We start from the raw sequence: 22,168 nt of genomic DNA on the forward strand, positions 1-22,168 counted from the left end.
ATACCTTTGCCTTCAGTGGGGCTGGAGGACGACCACCATAGAACAGAGACTGTGTTTTGTACTCGGGGTCGCTTTACAAATGAATTAAATACGGATGACTACTGCAGTGATTGTTTAGGACCAGCAGAGCAGCCATTATTAGTAGTTGTTCATTTTTATTTGTATTGTGGTGGTGCCTGGAGGGTGGGCTGACACTGCGCTAGGCTCTGTACAAACATGTAACACAGTGTCAGTCCTCGTCCCCCAAGGGCTTACAGTCCATTCCATGTTCGGCGCTTGGCAGCCATGGACATGAAAACCTGTTTCAATGAGAGAAGTAGCACTGGGAAGGGCATGCCATCCTCCTCCTCTACACACTCCAACATGGGCCAGGAAGGAATTGGTATGCCCTTGCCCCAGAGCCTCTGCTGAATATTTCCCTGCTAGATGGCTCCTAGAGCAGTTCAGCATTGCCTTCTTTGCACTGGGGAGGAGCACAGAACTTGCTAAGAGACATGAATCCACTGCCTTCTGTCCCAGAGGCTAGCATGCTCTCAGTTGTGCTACACAGACTATGGTATCATGAGCCTCTGGCGTGCATTGCTGAAGTTAAAGGGCTCAGTTCTCCACACTGTCCTACTGTCCGGTCCCAGAGAAAAGTTAGTTGTTTAGGTGCAGGTCTAACTTTCACTGCTGGCATTAGGCACTCCTTGTATCGATGGGTATGGTTTCACTTCAAGCAGGAGATCTATTTCCAGCTGAGTAGACATGCCCACACTAGCTCTGATCAAGCTAGCGGGCTAAAAAAAAAAAATTGTACCCATGGCAGCGTGAGCGGTGGGATGGGCTAGCTGTTTGAGTGCGTAGCTCCTCTCCTGGGTGGGATCAGACTCGGGGCTGCTAGGCCCTCCCACTGCCATGGCTACACTTCTGGTTTTAGCATGCTAGCTAGATCAGAGCTAGCGTGGGTACGTCTCCGAGCTTGGGAAGCAATTCCCAGCTCAAGAAGTGTAAACATGCACTATATAGGATTGGGTTTAGCTTTGCTCTGCCTCTCCCTTCATGACCTTGCCCCTGGAACACCCTCAACATTCTCCCTCCCTCCCCTTATGCTGGGACAGTAGCTGCGCTAAGCGGCCTTAGTGGACCAGAGAACTTGCCTCATGATCTTTTTGTTTCTGTCCATCATCACTCTGACTCAACAGGCCAAATACAATAATAGTAATGTTAATACTTAGCACTTTTCTACACATTACAGTATGTCACCGAATCACAGTATTCACTCTGCTTTAAATCCAGGGCATCTGCTTGGTCTGTCACCTGGTTTACTGCTGGCACTGGTTCCAGGACATAGATGGGGGGGCTGCAGTTTTCTGAATGAAACTCTGACTATTAATGCTATGGTATTGCTCAGTTGTGGCCCCAAACATTGCACTAACCCTGTTGTGAGCTGTAGGTTTTGGACACAAGGGGCTTGATTTTCATTTACATTGTCACTAAAGTCCCTAACACACCCCTGGCAATGTAAAGGGCCTTACATGGGCATACATTATAGCTACACCCACTTTAAGATCCCAAAGTAGCATAAAGGAACCTTAGTGTAAGTGAGAATCGCACCCTACTTCTCCTGGAGGCAGTTTGGTGAGAGCTCAGTGATACCAGTATGTTTGGGGGTCTTTGATCAGTAACTGTGTTTTCCTCCCCCCACCCCTCTTGTCTCTGTAGGTGAGGAGGTGGGAGATTTTCCTTGTGGAGAGGATCCCCCTGCCAGGCAATGTGAGAATGGAACCACATGCAGGAAATACTGGCCAGGCCCCAACTATGGAATTACCAACTTTGACAATATTCTGTTTGCTGTGCTAACTGTCTTCCAGTGCATCACCATGGAGGGCTGGACTGACATCCTCTACAATGTGAGTATCCCAGACAATATCCATAAAAAGTTCTCCAGGTGATGTATGAATTGCCTTTCTCTCTTCTGCTGCGGGGGCAGGCTTCGCACAGATTCTCAGTGTGGAGAACAAAACAAGGAGGAACGTGCCAGTGGTTCATTCTTACTGGGATAAGATAGAACTCTGGCTTGAGCTGCAAAATACATCAGCTGGTTGGTGTTTTTCCATCAATAGCACCTAGCCCAGGCTTTTTGGGGACTGTCTCAGTTTTCTTAAGGCAGTCCTGTGGCCCGCGAGCACTGTGCTTTGCAGGACATTCCTTGATGCCTTATAATCCTTTACGGGTCCCACAAATCATTATCACAGTCCAGAGAGATGGCATTTTGAGGTAGCATTCCTTGTATTTGCATACCTATGTAGTGACTTTTGATGCAACCAAAATGTATCAGGTTACATTGCAATGTACTGATGCAGTTTCACACCAAATGAGTTTGTCCCATTGTAGGAACTCTAAGCATTGAGTCCATCCTAACTATTTATTATGGAATATATTTCATCAAAGGCCTAATAGAAGTGACTCCTTCACAATACAATCAGTGACTCCTTCACATTCGTCTCTTGTATTTAGGGGCTTTCCCTACAACCTAGGTGCACACGTAGTGCTGTGTATTGTAACATGCTTAAAGGAACATAGGTAGATGATGGTCCAAAATGGAGTGCTGGTTTGGGTTATTCTGGGAGAGTTTTACAAAAGCTATTTAGCCACATTCTTACCTACCGTATCTCCACTGACTTGGGCGGAGCTGCACCCAGGATGAATGTGGTCTTTTGGGTCTGACTCTTCATTGCCTTCAACTTTTGTTTAGTCCTTTACACATGTGCAAAGTGGGTACAAAAGGCTACAGTGTAGATCTGAGAGTATTTTCCAGCTGTTTTTCATCCTCTTTGTGCCATGTAAATGACTGCTTTGGGCACAAGGGAGTAGAGAACGCTGGTTGTAGAACACGCTCATTAGTGCTAGTGACACAAAGATGTGTTGTATTTAAATGAGGGGTTTGTGTGGTAATAGCCAATGCAGCAGTGTGCTTCAGGGCAGGGAAGACGTTTATAGGATGCCTTGAGTAGTGCTATAAAGCATGAGACCAAAAACTGTGTGACTTATAACCACTCCAGAAATACTGTAACCGCCTGCTTTACAGGTCTAATGTGCTTTTTTGCTTATTGCGGAATGGAATTTAGACATAAGGGAAAGAGTCAGATGATTACATTTACTGAGCATTATTGTAATGGGCATAGCCAGTGACCTATGAGAAGACTTTAGTTGTGCTCAGTGTTTTAAAAACCATTTAATTATGGGCTATCGGACCCCTTCCCTTCGGATATTTCTATGACAGCAGGACAGCATGGGTAGCAGCAAGCATGGTAAACTGTAAGGTGCAATTCTGCTTTATTTGAACTGATGCATCTCATTTATTTTATTCCCTTCTCTCTTCATTGCACAATTCTTCATTTCTCAACAATCGCCGGCCCATTTAGATTGGTCGCGAAAGTCTGCCACCACGAGGTGGAGGGAAGGCCTCACTTTCCAGCCGTGTTCTCCACCTCCACTCCCTGCCTATTTCATCTCATCACCAGTCCCCTCAGACCCATTCATTGACCCTTTGTCTTCTCTCCACAATCAACAATCATGCGAAAAGCCCATTAGATTCCTGGTTTTGACTGATTAATCAATAAATGTCATATTAGATCATCTTTTTCCAGCTGACCTTTTGTCTAGCATGCAGGGAGCAGAGCTGGCTATTGGAATTAATTCCGGGTTGCTTTGAAGTTATTGCAATACCGTTCTTAAACATCCATTAACCTAATTGGAAACCAATACATTGATCTGAGGCAGCAAGGATTGGCTGTGCAAACATGATTCGGGCGCTGAAGATCTTGTCTGTGAAGCAATAAGCTCCAGCTACTTCTCTGGTAAAGCCTTAGATGTCAGGTGGATTTCCCATCACCTACAAGTGGGATGGCTGAGGACAATGTTTCTTCAGCTGTGAGGCTGGCATTCCTGTGGGAGCACAAATGCAACCATGGACAGTTCAAAAATGGGGGATTGTTTTTCTTTCCAACTATTCTATCCCATTTGTGATCTGCCTGTTACCATGGTTTCAGAAGCCCCAATTGAGGAAGGTTCTTAAGCATGTGTCTAACTTTAAGCCAATGAGCATGTGTGTAACTTTAAGCATCTGCCTATTGCCATGGTATCCAATACCCCCTTTGACTTCAACAGGAATGCTCACAGGCTTAACGCTGTGCATGTGACTAAGTATCGTTGAGGATCATGGCCAAAGAGTCACCTAGCCATCTAGACTCAATTAAAGCAGAGTTAGATGATAGCCAGGTCTGTCTGTCTCCATATTACTCGTCCCTCTTCCAGCTGCATCCCCTATATCCCTCTGATGGTACACTCCTGTCACTTACTAGTGAGCTGTGCTCTTCACAGGGTAGCAGCAGAGTGAAAGGGGTGGAGAAGAGAAGGGAAGAGCCATCTGATTTGTTGTTTTGTAATTGCTTAGTATCAGCGAAGTAGCTGTGTTAGTCTGTATCCACAAAAACAACGAGGAGTCCGGTGGCACCTTAAAGACTAACCGATTTATTTGGGCATCAGCTTTCGTGGGTAAAACCCCCCACTTCTTTAGGTTCCACCGGACTCCTTCGTTGTTGTTGTAGCTGCTTAGTTTTTCTCTAGTTTTCCCCAGTGCCTTCTTGTATCATTTTAGAAAGCCACAACAGCGACTGTAAGCTCATCAGAGCTAATGTGCAGTGACGCAACTATCAGACTGTGCACAGCAGAGCGCACCCAGCCCACCAACGCCTGCAACTCCAACCAACCCAGCTGCGTACCAGCTATTCTGTAGACTTTGCTGCCTGCGCTGGCTGAGTGTAGAGTGTGGAAGTGAGCCAGAAAGACACTGCGTTTCCTATCCATCGCTCTGCAAGCACATTACAAAGGGAGGGTGCAAGGGTCGTGATCCTCACCAGACAGAGGAGGGGAAATGAAGCATAGAGCAAGAAAATGAGTTGTCCAAGATGAATCAGTAGCAGAATCTAGATCACGCTGACTCATCGCCCCGTGCTTAGTCCATTAGACTACAGCTACCTCCAGGGCAGAACCCAAACTCAGGGACTGAACCCATGTTTCTGGACTGCCAACCCAATATTGTGACCCAGTCTTCCCTGCCCATGGGCCTAAAATGCAAAATAGGAGAGGCCTGGATATTTTCTCTGGTTTGTTAATAATGAGCATAATAGCTCCATAATCTATGCAACACTTTAAGAAGCAGAGTAAGACGTGGCTTCTACCTTGCAGAACCTGATCGCCCCGTCTCCCGGAACCCATTGAGGGCCTGGTTATTTGTTAAGGAGTTTGCTTTGCTCTTGAGGCATTCTGCCAGGGAAGAGAAGGTTTTTGGGCTGGGACGGGTGAGGGTGGATTAGGATTTTAAAAGGGTGGAGCATGACCCGATAGGAGACCAACCCTCTGGTCTGTTCTGCTTTTCCCAGGTGAACCTGCCAGACCCCGGCTGCAGGTCTTTCACCTTGGCCAAGTCGTGGATCCACTTTTTGTTGTGATGCTTAATTAATATTTGCAAAGTGCTGTGAGATCCTGAGATGAGCCTCCAGGGAGGTACAAGTATGAGTATGCTTTTGTAAGAAGTCAGGGCTGAGACTTCTCAAGCCGTCAACTGCTCAGGAGCTAGTGAAAAGGTCATCTCCCTGTTCCCAGCAGTGCTGTCCCTATTCCCCTGCCTTTGAGTGAACACTCTCCAGCTCCTGCTAGAGTTTGGTTTTACTTGGGCTGGGCAAGTTTACTTTACCTCTCACTTTCTGCTGTTAAAATGGGCTACCATGGAGTGGGGTCTGTCCTAGGGACTGAAAGTGGGTTATACTGCTGGGCAGTCTGAGGCCCAAGGCCATTATGGGGAAGTTAAGGTTGCAATGAACTTGGAGGGCCATTAGTTTCCTCCTGAAAAACGAGCGGATGGATTGTTTGATTGCTTTGGATCAATAGCACTCTGTCAGTGTTCATATTTCTCTGCTACTGCCAGCGCTGCTGCTGTGCTCTACCATGAAGGCAGTGGAAAGAGGAACTGCTTTTTCCCTATGTAAGTCATTGTTAGGGTCACTCATAAACTCAGAAGAGCATCGCTCACATCCTAGCTGCTTAGCCAGTTCCTCATTAACGTCACCAGTGAATAGGAGTGGTTTTCCCCCAAAAGCAACTTTGGGCTGATAGAGATAACCCATACAGATAGGTCCTGTTGTTGAGCCCAAGCTTTATAGCTCAGGACTAGGCTGGCAACTAAATCCCAGAGTTCTGGCCTGTTCGGGCTTTTGCGCTGTGATTCAGCCCATTAGAAAGATAGGCCCGAGCTGCAGCACTGGGGTTTGGACCTGAAGCCTTCCCAAGCTTGGGGGTTTTTGGATCTGATGTTCTGATTCTTCCTGTTCTGGAGATAGACGACCTGCAGAGATCAAATCCAGGCACAAACTTCCCCAGCCAAGGAGGGTACTTTGGGTCTGGTTTGCCATTTGGTCTCAGCTCTTTCACAAAGGGTCTCTTTAGTGGCAACAATCATTCTGTGGGCTGTTTAAGTGTTTCTAAAGGATTGTGCTGACTTCACATCTGATATGGACATGACCTGCCCACAGGTTATTCAAGAGTAACATAGCAAGCAGAAGGCAGGTCTTTATGATAGATAAGACTGGCTTGGAAATCCTTAAACCCCTTGGCACCTCCCTTTTCATGATAATAAATAGAGGAGTTAGAAAGGCAAGGAGGTGGATCTCAGGTTTTCATGGACTGCAAAAATGTCTTTCCCTCTTCGCCTCACTCATCTGTTGTTTATGCTTTTATGGGAGTTTCCCTTTAATTGGAGTCAATGAAAGCTTTCTAGCAAGACTTTATGTGGAAAGTGATTTATGCTTGAGGTAAAGAAATTAAAGCATCAATCAGGTAAAATGCTTTAAGAATAAGCTAGGGGAAGCTCATTTCTGAAACAGTAGCACAATAACAGCAGAGTAATTGCTCCAAACAAGCCCTTCTGCGTGCTGCAGGCTCAACAGCTGTGGCCTGCACCCAGCCAGAAAGCTGGTGTGAGTTTAGAGAGCAACAGATTTAGAAACAGTCCCTTTGTCTTGTGTGCCAGTGACAGGGAACCATCTTTTCTCCCGCAAAGAGCAGAACCAAAATTCTTTCCTACTGAGAGAACCTCAAGGCTTCTGCATAATCTGAGAACATGATTAAAGCATAGACTGAGCCCATCTACACCACCATGTTTTAAATGGGTTGGAAGACTAATGTGCCGTAGCCGTTTTCCCCACTGTGGCAGAACATGTGTTCTCAAGGTGGACTCAGGAGCCAGTCTCCCTTGTCACAGCCCACCGCCTTAGCATCAGTGGGGTAGCTGTGTTAGTCTGTTAGTCTTTATGGCTCAATGAGAAGATGGACCTGAAACTTTTCTCTGCTGTAGCACGGGGTCACATTATGTAGAAGGTTGAGAACAATTGTGGGAAGATGATAGAGTACAGATGGGACCACAGAGATTCCTGAGTAACATATGGCCAGATTCTGAAACCTTTACTCATCCATGGTGGTACCTTACTTTGAGAGTAGCCTGCTGAAATACAAAATAACATTGTTCCCTGGACTCCGGAAGCCATAGCTTTTCTCTGTACAACACAGATGTGACTGTATCTCCCAGTGGAATACTGTTCTGGGGACCTTGATACTAGGTGCACACCGTTAAATTGGAGGGAACTTGGAGAACAAGAATTAAGCGGCTGGAGGGACTGAAGATTAAAAGAACTTAGTGTATAGCTTGGCTAAATGATTGCTAAAGAGGATTAAGATAACTACCTAGAAGTGTTTATAATAATTTAAATCCTTTCATCCTAAAATGCTTTACAAATTGTATATGGTACACACCATACAGCACCACTGAAGTACAGCCTCCTATGGGGTGGTGATTGGAAACCAACCAGCAAACAGTGAGGGATGGGGAATTTTGAACAAGGACATCAGAGCAAACCTCTACTCTTGCTAAATGTTCCATAGGGTCTTTAGAATAAAATTATCACCCACCATAGTGCCCAGAAGTCATGGTCATGGACAAAGGACCCCACTGAGCTAGGTGCTGTACAATCGCCAACTAAAAAGATGGTCCCTGCCCAAAGAGCTTATAGTGTAAGAATAAGACAAGACAGTGGGTGGATACAGGGAGGCAGATGCGGGGACCATGAGGAAACATTGAGACAATATTGGTCAGCATGATGGACAGCGATCTTGCTCCACCAGTAGCCTCACCATTGTCAAGCTTTTTGTTGGTACCACAACAAAGGAAAGTTTTAAGGAGAATGAGTTAGTTGGGCCGATGTTTAGAGGGACCTCCTTCCAAGTATGAGGGGCATAGGAGACAGTATGCAGGGTGGCCAAGGCCTTGCTTTTCAAGGTCTCTTCTATGGAAAGTGAGTTGCGTGGAACTTAAATTTGATCCTGTGGACTGAGGTTTAATTTCTATTGAAGGCTCTTCTTGAAAGGCAGCGTAGCATTGAGCAGTGAGTACGCTGCAGGTGTCCTGTGTTCTGCTTCCGGCTCTGCTACTGAATAACTGTGACTTGGGGCAAACTCTTTCACCTCTGCCTTGGTTTCCCCATCTGTAAAAGGGGAATTGTAATGGGATACTGACCCTTTAAGGCCAGAGGGGTGGTAGTTTGAGATGCCAGTTATCCTGTTCCATGTATCCATGGAAGGAAGGGAAGCAGTCCTGGGTTATAGTTTGTCTGGCAGAGGGAAGATGAGGGAAAAACCAAAACCACTGTTCCTTTAAGGGCCTGGGACCAGGAGCCTTGTAGAGTGGCAGGGCAAAGTTCCCCCCTCTCTTTCAGCTGGCCCAGGCAAGAGTTTGGAGTTATTAGACTCCAAGCCCTGTCACGGAGGAGGAAGTCGGCTAGCCCATGGTTCCCAGAAGAAGGGCTGTGAAACCTTGAAGGTGAGTTTGTGGGCTGGGGCCAGGACTCTGTCAGTTCCAGAAGGAGGGCTGTGAAACCCTGAACCTAGGGGGGTGGGTGAAAAGGACCTCACTTCGGGGAATGGAACTAGGTTGAATAAATTAGACCCCAAGACAGAAGAGGATATTGTTTTGCTAGAAGTGGATTATTCTGAGAGCCCAGAAGGAAACCAAGGGAGGATGAAGGGGATGAAAATAAGAACAATGAGCTGAGACTAGGAAAAGGAAAAGTGAGGTTGAATGTCAGGAAAAAAAGCTTCTTAGCCGTGAGGCTCAGTAAACAGTAGAATAGTATCCCATGAGAAACATGGGAGCTCTATTGCTGGAGTTATTTCAGACTTGACTAGACAAATTACTCAGGTCATCCTGCTCATGCAGGATTGTTCTTATCAGGTCTTTCTCCATCCCTAGTTCTAGAATTAGTTACAATATCCTTGGGTACAATTCTTTACATCTTTAAAACGTGTATAGTATAGAATCATAAAAATGTAGGGTGGAAGGGACCTCAAGAGGTCATTGTCTTCTACTCCATGTCACAAATGTAGTATGGTATGGCACACAGACAGTATATGGGGATTTTTACCATACGTTCAGTGGCCTCCATATGAAATTAGTGCAGGGGACTGGACTAGATGACCTCTCGAGATCCCTTCCAGTTCTATGATTCTATGGTGTATGTTTTCCACAGGGAGTCGGAGAATTTTTTCTGTTTGTCTCCTTCTCTTGTACTATGTCAGTGGTTCTTGCTTTCTTCCATACCAGGACTCCTTCCTCCATGCTAGGTGCTGCTGCGCCCTCCCCTCTTTTCAGGATCTAGCCAGACCTCACCCTCATTTTGCAAAGGCCAGGTGGTGGCAACTCCCCTGTCACCTGCCTGCGAGCTTGAGGTTGAGAAATCCCTGTGTTACACTGAACAGGAAATAAACAGCAACACTGAGTTACAGGAGAACTCAGGTGTGCAAGTCCTGGAGCCTAGTACTTTCACAAATCCTAGCCCCACTGAAGTCTCTGAGTTTTGCTGTTGACTTCAGTAGGGCCAGGATTTCATGTAGGGTCTTTTTTTTTTTTAAACAGGAGCTCAAAGCTATTCAAGGGAGTTTGCCCTGCGAGATATGGAATGTCCTGCAGAACACGCAAAATTTCAAATTTTTCTCTCTCTCAAAATAAGGAAAGATGGTAATATTTCTTGTGAGTGCAACACCTGTTTCTTCTGTCTAATACCAGTGGCCAATGGATATTTTGTATCTGTGAACTACTAGGGCTAAACTGCTATGCTAATATGTGTTTTGTGGTTCAAAAAAAAATCAGAATTGACCCAAAACTTGATCCTAATTTGAACCCAACCTTTAGCAGGCTTGAGAATGGCTTTTGATTAACTTGGTCCTATTTTTCATTTCCCCCATATCTCTGAATTTCCTGGTTCCTGTTAGAAGTGGAAGGATCAAAATACAATGAGAAAACTTGTTCTCACTCTATATCCAGCCCAAAGAAGGCAGGTGTCCCCGGAATTTGGGGAGAGACTCCGTGCTCATGAGACTTTCGACCCAGTTATGTTTCGATAGCTCAGATAAGCATCTCCAGACTTTTGAATACTACTTTCACCTAAACCTAAAAGACAAATTGTTTGAGGTTTGCCCATCACTAAGCCAAACTGTGAGCCCTAGAGTCTGGGGGTCTTGCTGGAATGTCTGTCAGGGAGGATTTCAGCATGACCAGCCTAGGCTCTGAGAGCCATCAGATTTTTAGCTGAGAAAAGAAGAACTGCCCTCAAAGGAAGGTAGAAGTGGATTGAAGCTTGATATGGAGCAAAAAGGAGGAGAAAAGTAAATAAGATGAAGTAATGCAGCCCTCACTCTCATAGATAGGATTCACCTTTGGTTACTTAATGGGAAGGATGAGTCAGTGGTTAGAGCACTTTCTTGTACTCTAGGAGACCCGCATTCAAGTCCTTCTCCCGCACAAACATCCAGTGTGACCGTGGGCAAACCATTTAGTCTCTCTGTTTATAGAAGGGTTTGTATAATAACGCTACCCTGCCTCAGAGGGGTGTCACATTAAAGACTGTGAGGTGCTCAGATACTACAGTGGTGGGGTCAGATAAGTAGTAAAGATAGGTAATTTTTGTTTGAGAGATTAATCTCTGTTCAGAGGCCAATACAAGTCTAGGCAGTACTTAAGTTCTCCATTTAGGATTTAAATGGCTTTTATTGGCATTTTGCACAGGGGTGGTTTTCACCCTGAGGCGATCTACTTGTGCCTGCACATGTAGGATCATCTCACCTACTCTGCCTTAGCTGTGAAATAAGCTGGCAAACCCCACGGGATTCCAAGGAGGTAGCTTTGAAATCATTGTTTTCTCAGAACGCACCTACCATCCTGCCATCTATTGTCAATTAGATGTGATTTTAACTGCCAGCCCAAATCCATAAATATTAGGCACCAATGTCGGCCTGAATAAATGAGAGTTCATTTGCACTTGATATTTATGTGCACCTGAAGCTAGCTGTCTGCAGTGTCACTGGCTGAGGGGATTTATGGAGGGTTCGATAGCTCTCACTTTTCCATGTGCATGTGTGTATCAGCTCTCATTGCTCTCAGTGAACGTGCTGAGGAATAAAAACTGTTTAGCCAGCAAAAGCATGGGCAGCCAAAGGGGAAAAAATCACTTGGCAAAAATGTGACTTTTAATGAAGCCACAAAGAAGGGGGAAAAAGGACAAGTAAAGGTTTTATTTTTTCACCCTGGCCACACGCCAAGTTTCCAGGGTGACTTTTTTTTCTTTTTAAGCTGCATTCTCTGTTCTGTCCAATGGGTAGAATTTGCACTATTTGAAAGTGGGGTACCATGAATCCAGATTGCAGAGGGCATCACGCCTGTAAAATGGACCGTGCAACGAAGGTTTAGGAAATCCCTTCCCTGGGATGCAGTGGGCCATGATGCTGGATTTCTTCTTGGGTGGTTGCTTTTAGTCCTAGGGAGGGCCCTAGCAAATTCACGGTCCATTTTGGTCAATTTCATGGTCATAAGATTTTTAAAATAGTAAATTTCATGTTTTCAGCTATTTGAATCTGAAATTTCACAGTGTCATAATTGTAGGGGTCCTGACCCAAAAAGGAGTTGTGGGAGGGGTTGCAAGGTTACTGTAGAAGGGGTTGCGCTACTACAACCCTCACTTCTGGGCTGCTGCTGGTGGCAGTATTGCCTTCAGAGCTGGACAGCTGGAGAATGGTGGCCGCTGGCCGGGAGCCAGCTCTGAAGGCAGAACCACCGCCAGCAGCAGTGCAGAAGTTAGGATGGCATGGTATGCTATTGTCACCCTTACTTCTGTGCTGCTACCTGCAGAGCTGGGGCCTCAGTCAGCAGCTGCCACTCTCCGGCCATCCAGCTCTGAAGGCAGCAATGCAGAAGTAAGGGTGGCATAGGATGATATTGCCACACTTACTTTTGCGCTGCTGCTGGTGAGGAGCTGCCTTCAGAGCCTGGTGCCCGGCCAACAGCTGCTGCTCTCCGGCTGCCCAGCTCTGAAGGCAGTGCAGAAGAAAGGGTGGCAATACCATGACCCCCCTAAAATAATCTTGCCACCCTCTGCAACTCCCTTTTGGGTCAGGACCCCCAATTTGAGAACGCTGATGTCCCCCATGAACTCTATATAGTAGAGGGTAAAAACACACAAAAGACCAGATTTCAAGGTCCATGACGTGGTGTTCATGGCTGTGAATTTAGTAGGGCCCTAGTCATAGGAATAACTACCAGGGGTGAGAAGATGGATGCCTGCCCACCTGCAGGTGTGTTGATATTAAGCTGGTTAATCTGAAGCTGCAGTGCTTTCTTTTGGGGCCTGAGACACAGCATGATTCACACTGTCGGGACCCAGAGGATGGACAGAGGCTTCAGACACATTGGTATGTCTACACTGCAGTCGGAGGTCAATGCAACTCTGGTAGACGTACCCACACTAGGTTAGCTCTAGTTAGCACGGCTAACAATAACAGTGAAGATGCGAGGGCAAGGGACACAGAGGTCTAGGCAGGGTGGTACTGCCTGCACCCCTGCATCTTCACTGATATTTTTAGCCATGCTAGCTAGATTACAGCTCTCACGGGAGTGCCTACTTGAGCTGTAGTTAAACCTGCGATTGCAGCATAGATATGTCCATTGGCAAACCCCACTGAAGGCTGGTGACCTCATGGTGCAGCCCCCTGCAGAAAATAAGGAGTGGGGAGGATAAAATGTCAAAAGCTCGGAGGAGCTAAGAAACGTGGCTATCACTGAATGTTCTGAGGCAAGTCTACTGTGCAGCCTCCTCTTGCGCAAAAGCACTCCCAACCTCCCTGCAGTGCACGGACGCAAAAGGCAAAGAAAGCTAGAGTCATCAGTCGTATTGGAGAGCTCCCCCTTTCATCTGTTGTCTGGGGGAAGGTGTCCTCAGGGCCTAAGTTATTGTCACTGAAGTAGCTCTGATTAGCTAAAAGTTCTGAACGCTGAGAGATGTGGCAAATGCATCCAATGAAGTGAGCTGTAGCTCACGAAAGCTTATGCTCTAATAAATTTGTTAGTCTCTAAGGTGCCACAAGTACTCCTTTTCTTTTTGCGAGTACAGACTAACATGGCTGCTACTCTGAAACCTGTCATTAAGGAACCAGTGTAACTTATGCCATTTGCACTGAGGCTCGTGTGTGTGTGTGTGTGTGTCTGTAATGGGGGACCCCATCTGCTGTAGAAATGGGCCACATCTATAACAGCTTTCTCCTTTTCGCCCCTGCAGCACAATCAGAAATTTACCAGCCTCCTCAGCCTCTAAAATGATGTGTCAAATATCATCCTATTTGATTAGGGATACTTGTCCTGCTAATGAGAAGCAGCTGTCTCTCACACATGCACCGGCGATGGGTCCAGCTGCTACCACCGATAGAGGAAGCCTTTGGACTGTGTAAGCCTAGGCAATGATGTGTTCGGGACAGACAGTGCCCACCCACAGTATGAGGAGTGACTGTAGCTATGAGTGCAGTGGATTAGTTAACGGACAGTGAATGGAGACTGCAAGGTGGAGGCTGGTAAGCCTAATTTCAGTACTGGGAAAACTGGTTGAAACTATAGTAAAGAAGAGAATTGTCAGACACATCGATGAACATGATTTGTCGGGGAAGAGTCAACATGGTTTTTGTAAAGGGAAATCATGCCTCACCAATCTATTAGAATTCTTTGAGGGGGATCAACAAACATGTGGACAAGGGGAAACCAGTTGATACAGTGTACTTAGATTTTCAGAAAGCCTTTGACAAGGTCCCTCACTAAAGGCTCTTAAGCAAAGTAAGCTGTCATGGGAAAAGAGGGAAGGTCCTCTCCTGGAAAAGTAACTGGTTAAAAGATAGGAAACAAAGGATAGGAATAAATGCTTAGTTTTCAGAATGAAGAGAGGTAAATAGTGGTATCCTGCAGTGGTCTGTACCGGGTCCAGTACTATTCAACATACTCATAAATAATCTGGAAAAAGGGGTAAACAGTGAGGTGGCAAAATTTGCAGATGATACAAAACTACTCAAGTTAGTTAAGTCCAAAGCAGAGTTACAAAGGGATCTCACAAAACTGGATGACTGGGCAACAAAATGGCTGATGAAATTCAATGTTGATAAATTAAAGGAATGCACATTGGAAAACATAATCCCAACTAAACATATAAAATAATGGGGTCTAAATTAGTTGTTACCACTCAAGAAAGAGATCTTGGCGTTATCGTGGATGGTTCTCTGAAAACATCCACTCAATGTGCAGCGACAGTCAAAAAAGCAATGAGAATATTAGTAACCATTAGGAAAAGGATAGATAATAAGACAGAAAATACCATATTGCTTCTATATAAATCCATGGTACGCCCACATCTTGAATACTGCATGCAGACATGGTCACCCAATCTCAAAAAAGATATATTGGAATTGGAAAAGGCAACAAAAATTATTAGGGGCATGGAACAGCTTCCATATGAGCAGAGATTAATAAGACTGGAACTTTTCAGATTGGAAAAGAGACAACTAAGGGGGAATGTGATTGAGGTCTATAAAATCATGACCGGGGTGGAGAAAGTAAGTGTTGTTTGCTCCTCATAATACAAGAACTAGGGGTCACCAAATGAAATTAATAGCAGCAGGCTTGAAACAAACAAAACAAAGTACTTCTTCACACAACGCACAGTCAACCTGTGGAACTCTTTGCCAGAGGATGTTGTGAAGGCCAAGACTATAACAGGGTTCAAAAGAGAACTAGATAAGTTCATGTAGGATAGGTCCATCAATGGTTATTAGCCAATCTCTGTTTGCCAGAGGCTGGGAGTGGGGGACAGGGGATAATCACTTGGTGATTGCCTTGTCTGTTCATTCCCTCTGGGGCACCTGGTATTGGCTGCTGTCAGAAAACAGGATACTGGGCTAGATGGACCTTTGGTCTGACCTAGTATGGCCGTTCTTAGTGATAACAGAGACTGCGTAGCTCTCTTCCTTCAGACACAGGTTTGCAATTCACCCTCATTAGTCTTTCCCTTGCTTGCATTTCCATATAAACCCAGAGCTACATCCAAGTACAGTAAAATTGAGTGGTGGGAGGAGGACCTGGAGCAAAAATGCCGGAGGCTGGCAGCTGCTTTGAGTGGCACATCAGCAGGATAATGCTTCGCTCTGCCCAGTGGTGGCAACTATAGATCAGAGCTCATGCAGAATTGCCAGTGGAGGAACTTCAGATGGTTCAATATGGGAAACACTCGGGGATGAGCAAGCCAGTTCAGCAAAGAGAAAAATAAAGATGTATCCGGCTCTTTTGCCTGAAACACAAACTGATCTCAGGAGTCCTGCTGGCTGTAGTGTTGAGATGTGTGGCTCAGAACAGAGTATCAGCGTAAGGCTGTGCACCACTTACACCATTTCAATCATCTTTTGAGGACTTGAATGGAACTTTAGAGATGCATAGTGCTGGCTTTTTGCACAGGGGTGAGTTTCACCCACATTCTCTATCTATCTTATCCCTAAGCCACAGACGTCTTGTTTCAGTGTGTGTCAGGAATCTCATTACATCCAAAGCTTTTAGCTCAATATTTATTAATTTAGCTGTTTGCTACTCTTCATTAAAAAGCACCCATCCAACACTCGGGGCACCTTTCACAATCTTTTAAATGTATAAATGTATAAATAAACAAACTCACCAGTTACCCCTATATCAAATGCAACCCAGTGAATGAAGCTAGGTGAATAATGGATTTTTCAGTTAACTGGCAATTCCAAAAAAAATCAAGGAAAAATAAAATAATTTCAGGCGGATCTGAAAATGAAGCTTTTCAAAATGTTCAGCTAATTGATAATTGGGGGAAAAATTGTCATTTTGAGTTGAAATTAATGTTAGACCTGAAAGAAAATGTTTCATTTTGAGCAATCTTTAATGTTTTTCAGTAATTTTTAATAAATTTGAAGGAAATGAAAAGTTTGTTTTTGAACTTTTGGGAAAATATCAGAACGAAACATTTACAGTTTTTCAGGTTTTATTCGGCTGAAACAACTTGGCAAAATCAACGTGAATTCATGAAACACTTCAGTGTCACTAAATCTGCATTTTTTTTTTCCTCAAAAAAAAGTTTTGGGTAAAATATTTTGCCCCTATCTACCAACAACAGACCTTTAACAAAAATTAATTAAACTCTGCACGCAGTCCCATTCCACATGACTGCTACCATGCCCAATCCATCTCCGATTGCTTAAATATTGACCTTCCAATATGCATAGAAGGCCAGCATCGTCAGGCCAAGAGGAGTAGTCGGCAGTAACCCAGAAGCAAAATACAATTCTTTAATCTTTTGAGTGCTCATTGGTCTGCTTTAGTTTGCAGCAACAAAAATCATTAATCATGTCGTACAAGGCAGTAGCTCACTTTTTTTCAGGATGGATTTAATTGCCAAAAATGTCTTCCTAGAAAATGTGAAAACCAACCTTTTTAATTGTGACCAATGGTTCAGTATGGAAATCCTTTTACATCTGCTTCATCCAAAGGAAAGGTTCTGCATGCAGGGGGCTGGTTTTTTTCAGGTCATGTGATGAGAATAGCAAGTGATTCACAAAATATACGGAAGGCAAGAACAGAAGTGGGCTTTGTTTTGTGAGGTTGTGAGGATGACCAGCTTTTGGTAGTGGCTGAAGTCTTTTTTTCGGTTCATATACAGGCAAACCCCCATTAACCTTCCCCTAGAGCTTTGAATAAGGACATCAGTAAATAATGGGCCAAATCCTGCCGTTGGAATCTGTGTGCTTAGTGCTAGACACTTAAGAAACACCCAGGGTGGACTGATTTAAATCAGTGATTGAAATCACTGATTTTAATCATGATTTAAATCAGCACATGAAAAACCTTGATTTTTAAATATTTTATTTTAATTATTTTGTTTTTTCATTATCAGAGGTTGATTTGACTGGTTAGCCATTACAACATGTTGTTTTGAAACTAAATGCAGCTTTTACACTAAATTTGGTGCGCCTTTCTGAAAACCAGGAGGATACACTATATCTGTGCACATTTATTTAAGCAATCTTCTTTTGTGTGCATCACAAGTTGCTATCTAGATTGTTTAGCTATTGAACTGCCGCATCATGAAGGGTAGCAAGGTGTGGTAGTCCACCCTCTAGTCTTCTAATTGTACACTCCTCCACCATGTGTTTGACCATCTGAATCGCTGCCCTGCAGTCATACTATGAAGATTGGATTAAGCCAAATTCTGTATTGTGGCAGTTACTCTGGCTGTTCCTGTCAGCAGCCTGTTAAGCCAAGTCCAGGATCTGTGTTTCAATTTGCACACTGGTCGGTGTAAATTAGGGCTTCTGAAGTTCGTCAGAGTGCCTGTCTCTCTATCCCAGAGTTATTGTCACTCAGCGAGGACACAGCTGTTGGCCCTGATACGCCATTGTTCATCCAAGATTGGCACTGGACCAGTGGCACTGGACATGAATGGCCCCACAAAAGGCTATTGTGAAGTCAGTCATGGCAAGTTAGCTGACTTGATTTAAGCAGTTATATAGCTTAAGCTGCATTTATTCACACGTTTTATTTTTTACACTTTTTTATTATGTTAGAAAATGGTGAATAATGCACTTAGTTACCAGATAATTAATTTTTTACTTGTGGTTTGTGTCAAGCTTTAGTTGGATGGGGATTTGAATCCAATTAAAAATGCAACCTCTCTCAGCATTTTACAGTTGTTGTTTAATTAATTAAATAAAACTACCTTAACTGTGCTGGATACATACAAAAAATGATCAAAACATGTTTTGCATTTAAACTGTTTTAATAAACAGAGAGGTATTTTCCGCAGTTCCTAAACTGAACTGATTGTTTCTGGTCACCATGTCCTTCCAGATTTTAGAACTGGTAGTTCTCACCCTCACACCTTGTTTTTATACGTAGATTGGAGGAGGAAAACAAACTTTTCTGCTTTTCAAAGTCCTATTAGTTTTTAACTTTGAATCATTGAACTGAACTAGCTAAATAAACTGAAATGAAGAGAATATTCTCTCTACACTACAGAAGAGGCTACTGTGGTCAAAATGTGGTTTAGCATATTAACCTACTCTAGTTCCGGGTGCTTAGCCAGTGACTTCACAGGTTCCCTGGTTCGAAATTCTTTAAAACTTTGGCAGTAAACTTATAAGCCTATTTTTTATTTACTTTAAATGATTTTAATAGATTAGAGTAAGTTTAGGTCTTAACATAGATAGATGCAAATTCAAATTTATTTTTAAAAAGAAATCTGTATTTAATTTAATTGGAAAAAATCCAATTTAAATTTAAAAAAATCTAATTTTTCTTTTTAATCATCAAATATTTATTGTCCCTGGAAATACCTCAGACACAGACAGCTGCTGGTAGTGAAAGCTAATCAAGTGTATATAACACATATATCTATTTAATTAATTGTGCTATCCACACTTTGGCTTCTAATTCAGGTTAGGTCAAACATCACTTCCAATTATTTGGATGATTACTGTTAAATGTTCAAAACCCCTTTGAGAGCCGACCCTCACTACCTAGCATCACAAAGTTCACCTGTTTATCAAAATTTCTCTGTTGGTTTAAGTGGGAGAAACCCCACAGAAGCCAAAGGGTGAAATTCTGGCCCTATTAAGTCAATGGCAAAATACTATTTGGCTTCAATAGAGTTAGGATTTAACCTATAACTTTAAAAATTAATTGCAGTTTTTATCATCTCATCAGAACTGTGGGCTCATTTTTACTTTAGGGCAAAGGTTCAGGCTGGGACTTATTTTACCTGATCCCATTTGCCAACCCCCGCTTAAAGGTCCAAATTATCCAAAGCATCCCCTTATTTTGGATGGCCAGTGTGAGACCCAGATGGTCTCATTTTCAGAGGTGCTGGGACTCTCGCTTCCTGCTGAAATAAAACATTACTTTCCATTCCAAAGTTCATGGTTCCTCATCTAGAACTAATTGAATAAATCTAAAGATGACATAATAATAATAATAATTAATAATAGATTTGGCTTTTGCCTAGGGCTGAAACAGTCTTGACAATGGTATATTTAGCTTCTAAGATTGGTCTGATATGCATCACTGATCATGCACCAATATATACCTGGCTGGAAGCACAAACTGTCAAAGACCTAGTGCTGAGATGAAAATTCATCTTGTGTAAGCAACCTCCCCTCCCCCCCGCCCCCCCAAAAAAGTCATGGTATAGCAAATGATCCCTCTTCTAAAGCGTTTGCTCAAGTGCTTTCCTGGTTAAGCAAATGCCTGAGTGCTTTGTTGAATCTTCAGGGTCTTATGTAGTGTACCAGTTACCATATATTCAGCAGTAGGTTGAAACAAAATGACAATGGGGCAGCCTTCTCACAGGTTTTATGAGAGGCACTTAAGATACCCAGTAAAGGAGTGACATCTATCATGCCCACCAATAGAGCCCTTTTAGCAAAGCAGTTGACTTTGGAAAAGAATCTAAAATCTCTCCAATCAGCAACTTAATCAGTGGTGCTTGCCAAGAAATGAAAGCTGAAGAGACATTCACTTGCAACTTGACAATATTATCACATTTAGGGGACAAGCATCTCTCTCATGTGTCCAACAATTGGTATCCTGCATAAGGAAATAAAGCCAGCTGCATGCTTTCAAAAATATGCCATCCTGCTAATGCCTCGACTGTTACATCTGCAGTTATAGTGGAAGAAAATAAAAGGACACTTAATAACAATAAAAAGCAAGACAATACACATTTTAATGGTCTGCCAGAAGCTTTATTCGCCCTCAGGAGTTCCTAATGCAAACAAATAAATAGGGCTTGATTTTCCATGCAAAGCAAAGTGGCTGTGTTCTGGCCAGAGGCACCCAGAGCAGAATTCCCTTTTGCTAGACCATTGGAGAACTCTCCAATGTTGTCAAGATGGTGGAGGTATCCTAGCTGCCCCCTGTGCTATCTGTCACCTGCATCGCTGGTGTCAGGGGAGTGTTGGGATAGGGTCAGAGAAAGGAAGGGCACAGCGGAGCAGAGTTCCACTACACCCAATCTTTTTTTGGGTAGCTCCTTGAGAGATATTATGAACCCCTTGGAAGCTCTAATGTGTGGGATCAAAGAACTCCATGCTGCGATTTCCTCCCCTGGGCCCAAGCAGATCTCGGGACTGGTGGAGATTTCAGCCCATAGCGGGTTTTTTTTGAGAACCTAACATTCAACAGAGGAAGTTCAAAGTGCTATAATGGGCCTTGCAAGTGGCAAATCTCCAGGGTTGGATGGTTTTAGCAGCAAGTTCTCTAAATCTTCTTAGAGTTTCTAATGCCTCAAATATGTCAAATGTTCTGTCACTCCATTGCACAGGGAAAATTGCCCAGCTCCCCTTTGGAAGTCAGCATTGCTACTCCTGAAAAAAAGATACTGTAGATCGTACTGACCAATATCACTAATGACTCAAGACAATAACACACTGGCAAAAAGCCTCTGGGCTTGTCCACAAGCAGATTTTATACCTATTTTACTGTAGTGGTCTAGCAACCACTATAGTTAAAGCGACAATCTCCAAAAGTGGATGCAATTAAACCAGTATAAAGGTATTGGTATAATTTATTCCCATAGATTTACTGAAATATGGTGTACGGCTATGAACACTGGTATTACTGTATCCACACAGAGGAGGTTATACTGATTCAAATATATCTGTTTCTAGACCAATTTAATTAAATGGTACAAAACCAGCGTGTAAACCTGGCTTACCAATTTGGTTAACTCTGCTGAGTCATGCTGACCCACCTCATTCCAACAGGTGCCACAAACTGCCATAAATTTCTGTGAAAGCCAAGCACCATTTATGCCATTAAACATAATATCAGCCTTCTTCTAGCATTAGAAGCAGAGAAGGTTGTGTGGTGACTATCTTTTAACATTGCTAGAGATGCAGAATTGCAAGCATTGATTTATAACCTCCATCACTCTGTTCTGCAATTCTCGGTGTGCCTTCTTTTATTTGAATGGCTCCCAGTTAGTGAATTTCTCTTTAAAAGATGAAATACAAGGCACTGGTTTTTATTTTGTTCATTTTTTTGTCACTTCTCCTGTTTGCTGTCTCACTAAACCACTTACAGTAGCTCTCAGATGCTCCAGAGATTCAGGGCATTGCAATCCATGATAAAGAACATAAAATGGCTCTCTTCACAGATAGCATCCTGCTTATCTCAGTGTAATGCAATCCTCCATTCAGTGCCTTAAAGGAGTCTTAGAGGCTTTCAGCACTATATCTGCTTTTTTGTGTAAATCTGGTAAGTTAAAGGCAATGTCTTGAGGCCAGACTCCAGCAAAAGTCTGTTTAATTTTCCATGTCATTGGGTCTCTTGAGGTATCCAAATACCAAGGGTTATAAAATTTACCTAGTTTAACAAATCCAGTAATTTGAAATGTGTAACCGCTTCAGAAATGGTGTAACTTTCCATTCTGTATAGCCAAGTCATCTTGAGAACAATGACTGGCCTTTCCTAGCTGTTACACTTCCTACAAGTCCTCCCGTTGCTTTGACCTACTTGGTCTAAAATAGAAGAGGACGAGCTGGAGCCATGCTTATGTGAATGGTAGATGGTAACAGGAACAGATGCAGCTGCAAACAATGCATTGGGAATTTTAAATGGTCCAGTCACTGTGATCCCTGGGCAGCTGAGTTCAAAACTTTTACCAGACAGGTTAATGCTGAAGGCAATGTTGCATTGTGGGAC

The 22,168-nt window shown here is 43.6% G+C and overlaps 1 protein-coding gene across 15 annotated transcripts in view; it reads left to right on the top strand.

The window, feature by feature from the left end:
• CACNA1B (calcium voltage-gated channel subunit alpha1 B) overlaps nt 1-22,168 on the top strand; it is a 505,831-nt gene that overhangs the window by 206,604 nt on the left and 277,059 nt on the right. For all 15 annotated transcript variants that reach the window (XM_043498957.1, XM_038374486.2, XM_043498961.1 and 12 more), the window contains exon 6: nt 1,705-1,892. In XM_043498957.1, the coding sequence (XP_043354892.1) occupies nt 1,705-1,892 (188 nt within the window). The remainder of the gene's footprint in view (nt 1-1,704; nt 1,893-22,168) is intronic.

The sequence above is a fragment of the Dermochelys coriacea genome, chromosome 16, assembly GCF_009764565.3.
Source record: "Dermochelys coriacea isolate rDerCor1 chromosome 16, rDerCor1.pri.v4, whole genome shotgun sequence".
Lineage (NCBI taxonomy): Eukaryota > Metazoa > Chordata > Testudines > Dermochelyidae > Dermochelys > Dermochelys coriacea.